Source organism: Clupea harengus, chromosome 14 (assembly GCF_900700415.2).
Source record: "Clupea harengus chromosome 14, Ch_v2.0.2, whole genome shotgun sequence".
Taxonomy (NCBI): domain Eukaryota; kingdom Metazoa; phylum Chordata; class Actinopteri; order Clupeiformes; family Clupeidae; genus Clupea; species Clupea harengus.
In genome coordinates, this window is record NC_045165.1 from 21,741,962 (window position 1) to 21,752,302 (window position 10,341).

Consider the following 10,341-nt stretch of genomic DNA (forward strand, 5'->3'; position numbering starts at 1 on the left):
AAAGGCAGAGGTAGGGAAGTCCTCACTGTCTCTCTCTTCCTCTGAATGTTTGTATTGGTTAAGGCCAAACAAATCCTCCTTTGGCCAAGTGGTACCTCTGGTGCTGTTACTGCGGCTACTTCACAGTAAACTCTTCCAGATGATTTATGAGAGCTCTCTGCATTGTATCTCAGGCCCTGTCTCCACCACCATGGCTGCTGCTGTTGCTGCTGCTGCTGCTGCTGCTGCTGCTGCCTCGGCTCCCCTCAGCTCTCTCTCTCTCTCTCTCTCTCTCTCTCTCTCTCTCTCTCACTCTCTCTCTCTCTCTCTCTCTCTCCCAGCCGTGAGTGGAGCAGGCTAAACCACCACACGACCAGCTGCAAGAAAGACCACACGGCACAACAGAACCCATACCGCCGGTAAACAGTATCAAACGGTATCCGGCAGTAACCCTCCACAGACTATACAGCTTGTCATTCAAGCCCTAGTGGTCTCGCAGCTGTGCCCCGTACCATGCCACCCATGTGGAGCACGCTGGGTTGCTCTGTGGCTAAAACACGAGAGCTACAGAGGAAGACGTGGCAAACCACTGCACTGCAACGGGGGAAAAAAACTGCTCTCATGGACAATCCTACAACTAACAACCACCCACTGCGGGAGTCTGATAGGGCAACATCAGAGAGGTCATCTGTGCACTCCACAAGGGCCAGCGTCACCAAGTGCCGGCGCTAGAGCGATGTGGCAACCACACCATGTCAAGCGGCAGACTGAGGTCTGTGCGTGTGTAAACAAACAGTGGTCACGCTGGTGCAGCGTAGCATAAACACAAATATCTTCAAGCCCCACGTTGCCATTTGTTGGAGCCACTGTTTCAACATTAGAGGCTGTGATCGGTTAACCTCCTCCAGTCGCACAAGGACCATTTCATCCTCAGTAGTCCATCACCTCCCCCTGAAACTGCTCTCTCTCTCTCAGCCTAACAACAATAATGAGGGGGTGCAGCTTCAACCACAGTTGAAAGTAAATAACACTCTCCCCTTGGAGAACGGCACTTCGACTCTGTATAAACTGTGCTAACACGGTGGCACACTCAGAAGCAATCCGAGCCTCGGAACAGCAATGTGAAGAGAGGCTAGGCTAAGCTAGGCCCAACTACAAACTGACAGCCACAAACATGCAGTTACACATCAGCTGAAGAAAGCCCGCTGGCTTACGGTGGGGCCTGGAGGATGTGTTATTCTATATCCCTCCTGATTTGAGTTTTACGGCCTTATCACTCCACGAGGACTCCACTCGAAACCGCCTCTTTATTAATAGCTGCCCACTGCAGCACTGCAATAACACAATGAGAAACGACGACGGAGGATAATTTGTCGTGAACACAGAGAAAAGTTGAAAAGTTCAGGGGAGATCTCTGCCTCTCCGACGGTTTTGGGATGTGCGCGGAGTGAGTGGCCAAGGAAAATAACGCCGCTGTTTTCCTTCTGCTAGTGGTAGGCTTGGCCCTCGGCCAGGCCATATTAAGAAAGATGCTGAAAGGCAGAGATAAATAATGGGCACATTAATCACGGAGAACAGGGAGGAGAAGCTGCAGGTTGCGCCTTCAACATCCCAGCAACCAACGTGACAGCTCAGCTTTTGATCTCCTCTAAGACACATCACCTCAGACATATTGTATGAGAGTATGGGGAGGACTGTACCATCATTTTTTAAAACTGCAGTGCTCTTTAAACCTGGTTTTATGAAAGCTATTGCGAAAGTTTCTCATATGCCATCCTGAGTTTTTCTCTGAAGAAAACATTACAGCTACTGGCATAGGTACAGAAACAATCTTTTGCAACCATGTACCTCCAGTATATCCAAAATAATTTCTCTCTCTCCCATAACTGTGTTTACTCAGGTCTGAAATCAATTTTAGTTGTGGACATTGTGCTAACCACCATCCTGTGTTCCCATGAAGTGATTCACAGGTTAAATGAAACATACTCAGAATCTGGCCATGGACAGGAACACACGGGCAAGGAGCCAACATTAAACAACAGGCAGGGACGTCCCATCCAAGAGATGATTAAGGTGGCTTCGGAACATGATGGAGATCGCCCGGTTCAGAGTAAGTCACCGTTTCATTTTGGCCACAGTGAGCTCTGAATGAGAAAAACTCCCAAACCTTGTAGTTCACCTTATTCAGTAACTATCTTTTGAAACCTTTTCTTACTTTAAACTTAAATCAATTAACCAGAGAAAAATCAGTGACAACTTTCCACTTTAAAATATACAGTTTAACTTATGATTGTAAGAAATAGATTGTAGATAGATTGTAGGATATCTGCACACTCAACATCATGGTGAAATAGCAGATATTGTTATAATCTTCCACACCGTTTTACGATTAGTTGTATATATTTTGAATTGCCATTGTGTGGATTTAACTTAACAGCTATATTTTCAGATTGTATCTCACATCTCTAGGTCTATGAGTAAAACCAGTATACACAAAGAGCAATACATCATCTTGAGGTTGTTCCCTGGATAAGTTATATGTAGCAATGATCTGCAGAAGTTTGTATAGATGACCCTCATAAATGATTGATGTGACAAATTGTCAGGGTCAACCTTGTTCATCCGTTATTACACATATATAGTTTTGTACTGAGCAGATCTCCATTATGTTTCTCATCACCAAAGTCTGCTGAGAACGCCATTCTCAGATCTACAGAAATCATGTCTAGCATCAAGTGTTTTGATGTGGGACCTGTTTTGTGTCCGAGCATGCAATAGCTCACAGAGTAGTCTCACTTTGGCGTTTATCATTGCCAGGCCGAATGCCTCGAGTAACATGTCATTGGCCATGGTGACTCCAACTGTCACACTGATTACTACAACACAGGAAGGATGTGGAAGGTAATGAAAGGCTATGTGATGCATGAAGTCCCTGTGAGAAGTCAAAGTATGCTCTCACTGACCAAGCACAGTCCACAGGCAATTCATTTCACAATAAATTCGAAATGAAGGCCACCCCACAATCAGTATGATAAGAACACACGCGTGCATGCTTGAGGAAACAAAATATTTTGAGCATTACTGTTGTTCAGTGAACTGTTCACAACCTCTCAAAGCAATATTTAGAGGTGAATTCTGTGGTTGTGGTGGTCATGAGAGGAAATGCAGACACTCCCATAAGTGCTTTGACGATAAGTTCACTGCACTTTCCATGGGCCAGTCTGAAAGGCCCTTGCTTTGAGTAAATCACTGTAAAACAACCCCCTTGAGCAAACTATTGCAATTCAATTGAAGCATGGAGGTTTCTAATGAGCTAGTTAGTGATGAGTGTTTTGTGTAAAAATCCTGTTTGCTTTTATCAGGTCTGTTATTCAGCTATAAATCTTTCTAATACAACAGGAGTTTAACACAACCTTCAGGAGTTGTTAGATTTGTTATATATTAGTTTCATTCAACATCTGCATGACAACAGGAATTCATGGTTGGTAGGCCTTGAAAAGATTAAAAAAAATACAATGTTTGAACTATAGACCAATTGAAATCATGATAATGACATATTTATTCTAATTAAAAGGGCGCAGAATGAGGAAACATCACAGAAATATTTTGCAGATTGCAACATCTCAACATTTTTTTTTTCCTATAATAATAATAACAACATTGTTCACATTCAAATACATTTTTTTAATGTTATTTTTATTTAAAAAATAAAATTGTCAGCATTAATGTAAAATCCACTTCATTGTAACAGACCACCAGGTTTATGTTAATAACAGCTTCCAAATCCAGTTGCATTCGGTCCAAATAATCTGCAGCTAAAAATATGCTCAATATTCCCAATTTTATATGGACAAAGATTTTATTTAAAATGATTTAATGAAGGCTTACTGATACCAAGCCATACTAGTGGGTGGCAAAATGTATGACAAAAGTCTGTCCCAGTGATTACTGCTAACATGGTACATTAATTGTAGTATGTTAAAATATTATGTAACTTTAACAGCTTCAACTTTAAAGGAGCTGCACCTATGAAAAATATACGCTTTACCAATCCTTAGAGGATTGTTGCCATGTTACTACTGTGTGAACTGTGTTCATTCCAGAGGGTGCTCAGGGCAAAATGAACAGTGAGTGAAAGTGGTGCAACTGTAAGAGGCCACTTTCAGTGTAACACCTCCCCCCCCCCCGTCAATCACAACTTATCAGTTACACTTTGGGACCAGTCAAATCCCATACCTTGGCAACTGCACACTTCCCATGAAAATGATTCAGACTCTGATTCAGAGCAATCACTTCCATGTGCGAGTGCCACATGAAAATTGAATGACGCTGAAAAATATGGACCAAAAGATTCTGGATGCTTTCTTATACTTGCCATGGACCCAAATATTTCTTTAAACCCTGAGAAAAATCCATTTTGTTTTGAAGAGTGTGTCAAAATATAGCACGCTACCTCTTGGAAAGATGTTAAAGGGCCTCTGCTCAAAAGCCATCTTTGCCAAAATGTTGTAAAATGCAATGTGTTCTCAATCAACATACCTGACAACATACAGAAGAATGCATCTTTGCCATTGCATGAACACACTACAGTACAACACAGAATTGTTTACTGTTAATATTCATTTGTCTGTGCCGGTTCCTGGACCTTCCACCTCTCTGCGTGGCTCAGGCACTGTTTGCATTTGGACCTGAGCACTTCACCTTGACACAACATGTCAAATATGTCAAAACCATCCTCCTCGCACGACTGTAGAGAAAATCCGGTAAACAAACCTCTCTGCTGAGAGCCTCAGTCTGTCCACTAAAGCGCATATGAATTAACAGTAGTGACGTGTTGGCAGCACCTTGCAAGTTGCTTTAGGTCAATAAAACTCAATCTCCTGAAAGGCTTTCTCGGATTCCGTCAGACACTCCAATTTCTTGGTTCTCCTCATGTAAAACAAATGCACTGGACGATAAACTTGATGGGAGTTCTCTGCTTTACTTGGAGGCCACATCCAGCATAAACACACAAATTAGGAAAAATAATGCTGTCTAGCAGAGGCAGAAACTAAATATTCAGAGAACGAAATCGGTGATCCTTATGAGAATTATAGCATTGGGTGTTCTGAGGGGGGTGGATTCAGAATTAAATGGCGAATGCAGTTAAAAAATATGGCCAAAGGGATACTCTGTCAATGAAAAAAAAAGTCTGAAAAAGTTACACACACGTTTGAGTAATGACAACTGTAAAAGCGATAGACCTATTGGATGAAACATTATATATATTATATTTTCTACTGAGTTATTATTTGTTTGCAGCTATTCTTTCTGAGCTGACATATTACAACTGTGCCAATGTCTTTATATCTAGCAGCCACTTGCCTTGTCAAATACGCTGCTCAACACAGAGGGAAAATGTTTGGAACAATACCAATCTGAGGCTGGACATTCTTTTAACTTCAAGTGTTAAAGCTTGAGGAACCTTCGTGACAAAAGCCGACAGGAAAAAGCAATGAATGAAAAAGGAGCTTCTCGGTTTCAAATGGAAACAGACTGGTCCTTTTGTTGATGGTGGTAGTCTACCCTCCTGAAAGCTCACACGATAAGTAATTGTAGCATTTTGGCAGAGAATACCTCCGCTGATGTGGCATCGTTGCAGAACGCATCATTAGAGGCCCTAACTCTCTTAATTTCAGTCATTTTCTTTATTTGTAAAACAAACAGGCATTGGCTTCCAAAGTGAATGCACCGAGACCTCCCTTATTCTGTGGCGAGGCTGGATCAGATTAATTCAGCCTTCCTTGGATCTTAAATGTTTTCTGGCTAGTCAGTGCTCTCTCCAAATGATCCAGTAAATGCACTAATGACGGTTGCAGGTGGTAAAAGCATTAGAAATGCATTGGGGAAGGTTGCTACCATTTTGACAGGGACACTTAATCTACCGTTAATGCAAAGGGAAAACATTCTCCACTAATAGCTGTATGCACTGTATGTGAAAAATAATGCAAAGCCATGGTACAGTACCAAGTACCAACATGGTTAATTAGAGGCCAAGTGAACTTTGAAAATATACTAGTTTGTTGCAGTTTCACCAAAATCACTCAGCAGATAAGGGCAATAATAAGCAGTTTCACTTTTTATCTGTGCTTTATTTTATGATATTAAGATCCAAGGTATGTGAACTGAACAAATCAATGAGGCGTGTCTTCCTCAGATGTCTCCATTCTGCCTTATTGACTTTGAATAGGCTTCAACTCATTTGGTTTGATGAAGAATTACAACATAAATACAAAATACAGGATGTTAATTCAATTAACCTGCCTTTATTGAGAATATTGAGGTCAATCACAACCACTCAAAAGTAAACGTTAATCAAGATTATTTAATATTATCTGTCATGTTTTTTCCCAACAATTCATCTCGGTCATTTATCATCCATAAGCTACCCAAGCCAAAACAAAACTTGCATAGGAAAATATTAACACAGCACAAATTGAGCCTCTTGAACAGGATAGTGCTGTTACCGCAGCGTTAGTAAGAGGCACTTTTTGGTGTTTTTATAAGCATTCTTCTCTCAGTTGTCTATAGGTCCACTCCAATAGGCCTTTAGTGTACCTCAACTGACATTCTGAGTAAAACCACTTGGTGATTTCCCATATATTGTCAAATGTGTGGATGCATACACACAGACACACATGTAAAAGATCAAGAGCAGACCATTATGAGCATTTCACGTTGTTATTCTGACCATAACTTCACTGATGTCCCACAGTTTCTTGGCAATGTCCTCATCTGTAGCCTTTGGCAACAGTTCCTGTGGCTGACAGTTGGCAAAGCATTTCCCTTGGACACCCTCCACATCAGGGGAGCAGGCCAGGTACACTGATGATTGCGCTCCTTCCTGAGGAGTCTTGAAGAAGGCCCTGGACAGCAGGTTAAAGAGTGGTTTGCCTAAGAGAGGAATGTGGACGTGTCTCCCCAGGTTTGTCCTTACAATCCCTGGGGTCAGGGCATTGACAGTTACCCCCGTGTCCTCTAGACGTTGCGCAAGCTCATAAGTGAAAAGAAGATTGGCCAGCTTGCTGCGGGCATAGGCGAAGGCCTTGTCATAGTTCTGCTCGCTGTTCAGGTCTTCAAAGTTAATCTCACCATATTTGTACAGTTTGGAGGACACCACAATGATACGGCTTGGGGCAGACTGCTTCAGCAGGTCCAGCAGGAGGTAGGTGAGGAGAAAATGTCCCAGGTGATTCACTCCGAACTGCATCTCAAAGCCATCCTCTGTCTTAGTGTAAGGACACTGGTATATTCCAGCGTTGTTAATCAGCACGTCAATCCTGGGCTCCTCCTAATTCATGAAAGCAATAAAGAAAAGTAGTAATTCAAATTATGCAAATGTTTTTATAAAGCCCTGGCACTTTGATCGTTCATATTGTTGATGTTGTAGTCTGTTAATTTAAAATAGCATCATGTTTCCACCTAAAAGTTAGGCCTAATAATCCTTATTGTAAACAACACATCATTGTAAAATTGTTACCACTGCTCAAATCTTCTAATTAAAAAGTTACTTTGTCCCTTACATTTTCTTATGTGTGATTGCAATTTTTTTTTTTATTGTTTAATATCTGACAAGTAGTAGCTATACGACAGAAGGACTGGCAGAACTGGACGCCACTTGAGTGTTTTTGTGTATAACTGTCACTCAGGTTTAGTTTACAATGCAACCTAGCTTAGCTAGCCATCTTCTTATAGTGGACACTTGTTGTTAGCTAATAAGCTAATGAGTGGAAACGGCAAATGTTGTGGACACTAGTCGCAGCCATTACTGTGCGTGACTAAATACCTTAATGATCTCTTCACAGAAAGTATGCACTGATTTAAGAGACGCAAGATCCAGGTACTTGATCAACACGTCCCCGTTATCCTGTCCGGCCTCCTCCACGATTTCCCGGACAGCCTCCTCAGCTCTAACTTGGTCGCGACAAGCCATGATAACACGTCCCTGCTGCTTCAGCAGTTCAACAGTCGTAGCCTTTCCTATGCCACTATTGGCCCCAGTAACTACTATGGTTTTTCCTCGCATCATTTTGATGCACACAATAGTGCTTCCATGAACGATGATTAAATCGCTCAGAGAAATTAGTAAGGCAGTCCTTATCACGAGACTGGCTAACTTGGTAAAGAGAAATACATTACCCAGTGAGCATTGCAAGGAGTTTCCATCTCTTAAAGACACAGCACAACATTTTAAGTATAAACACAGTGCAACTCCATGTAATAACTGAGTCGCATTTAGTTGCTGGATAGCGCGCGGAATTTAACAATATAGTGTGCCATAGTCTCCTATAAAAGCCTGGAGAAAATCTTGATTGAAGCTACTTTACTTTAATGTATTTTGCTGATCATTGTTGCCATTACAATCACCAAACTGTTGCTTATCTTAGCCAATTACCAAATTAAAGCCCTACATTGTGTTTGGCGAAGTGGTAACCGATAATGAAGCCTTGCAGGACATCAGTGGAGTCATAGTAACCTCATATCCGGATGGATGGATGAATGAGACCCTCACTGTTGACTGGCTGCACAGTTGGCTGGTGGGTGATCAAGACAAAGAGTTTGTAGTTGGGGGAAACTTGCAAGCACCAGCCTGCCAGTTACTTGTGGACTGGGTCCTCAAAGCTTGGGAAAACCTGGATCATAATTTGGGTTTGCGTTAACGCCGTTAATAACGCGTTAAACTGACAGCACTATTTTTTATACATACTTTTTGCTTAATACTGCTCCACTACATTTTCCATACATTGATGTAACCTATGTAAGGAATAATGCACTGGGAGCAAGTCAGTTATAAGAAAATAACCGTTCGACATGGGGATGCTACCGTTTACCCCCCTGAAGTGCGGTTATTTTCCATAACTCACTTGCTCCCAGTGCATTATCCCGCTTATATCACAGCAAACTTGCCAAAGTAATTAATGCATATGCTGTAAATTATGTTTAATGTGAACTTAGGTTATTAGAAATCATAACTTAATACAGTGCAGAACTATTGTTTTATCTTTTGTTGACCTTAATGAAATGAAATGAAATGAAAAACAGGTATATTATTCGTCTAAATTTTACTTTTACTTTTGGCACTCTGAGATTCTTTTGAATGAAGAGTGCATTACAAATAAAATAAATTATTATTATTATTATTACTTAAGTAGGATATACAGACATAAATCTGCTATAATCTACACAGAAAAGGAGAACATGAGCACATGTACAAAACAAATCAAGCTTTATTTATTTAATCGAACTTGCCCAAAAACAAGTCAGAAGCCTGCCAAGTAGCCTACGTCTTTCAACCAGTATATGGCGACATTAATAGGCCTAGCACCTTCTTAACAATGCATAGTATAGTTATCAATCTTCATTGCAATTAGGTAGCACACCAAACAATGAAATCTGACATTACAAAAAGCAATCCAACGTTAGTTGGATTAAGTTATCATTAAACCAACTCACAGCACCGCAAATAAGCATTGCAGTTCACAAAGCTTTCCTAAACTTAAATAGCTAACAAGAAGTGATGACGGCTATCAAAAACATCGGCGAGGTTATGCATTTAGTGACACACACGTACACTGTTCAAACCTTTGCAAGCGCAGTGAGTCTACTAACGAACTATCATTTCAGAACCATTGGGAGCAGACAGCACGCACACACACACTTTGCCTTCTGAAAAAAAACGATTTACACTGTTCAAACCTTTGCAAGCGCATTTTCTTTTTTAAAGTGGCCGCATTTCTACACTCTTTATCTTTTTTCAACTGTCGTTCTGCATTACCGCTAAGTTGCTGCCGCTTCATCTTGATCGTTCTGTTGGTGCCTCTTTCGCTGAGTTTGTGCATCGTGACAGGGTCAGAATGAAAAAAATTATATATTTTTTAAAATAAAAAATACATCGGTTGCTTGGTGCGCCTGGAGTCTTGGTGCCCCATGGCAGTTGCCCAGTTGCCCATATGGTTAATCCGGCCATGACGGTAAGAGAGTCTTTCAAAGTATGTGCCATGACCGTAGCTGCTGATGGAAGCGAGGACCACCTCATACATTGCTTCAAGGAGGGAGAGCCTTGTGCATGTGGGAGAGAGCTACTCATGCAAGCCAGACAGCGTCAAGCCAATGTAGATGAGGTAGGTCTTTCCCACAATGGACCGATGATCTGTGTTATTGATGATGATGGTGGTGGTGATGATAGTGAGTAGGAGAAGGAGGAGAATGATAAGAGAGTTAGGTAGTGTTTTGCTGGCAGACAAACCTGTGACTGCTTGATGTCTCAGGTAGCGGTCATGGTATACACGGGGTAGGATTGTAAATAGGTGGCCTTCTGTTTGA

At 41.5% G+C, this 10,341-nt stretch overlaps 1 protein-coding gene across 1 annotated transcript; it reads right to left on the reverse strand.

Moving 5' to 3' along the window:
• Positions 1-6,264: 6,264 nt before the first annotated feature.
• On the reverse strand, positions 6,265-8,160 carry rdh14a (retinol dehydrogenase 14a). Its single transcript, XM_031580040.1, has 2 exons — positions 7,805-8,160; positions 6,265-7,309 (listed from the first exon to the last, which is right to left on the reverse strand). Exons 1-2 carry the CDS (start codon positions 8,045-8,047, stop codon positions 6,692-6,694), a joined length of 861 nt encoding a protein of 286 aa, XP_031435900.1. The 5' UTR covers positions 8,048-8,160; the 3' UTR covers positions 6,265-6,691.
• Positions 8,161-10,341: the final 2,181 nt, after the last annotated feature.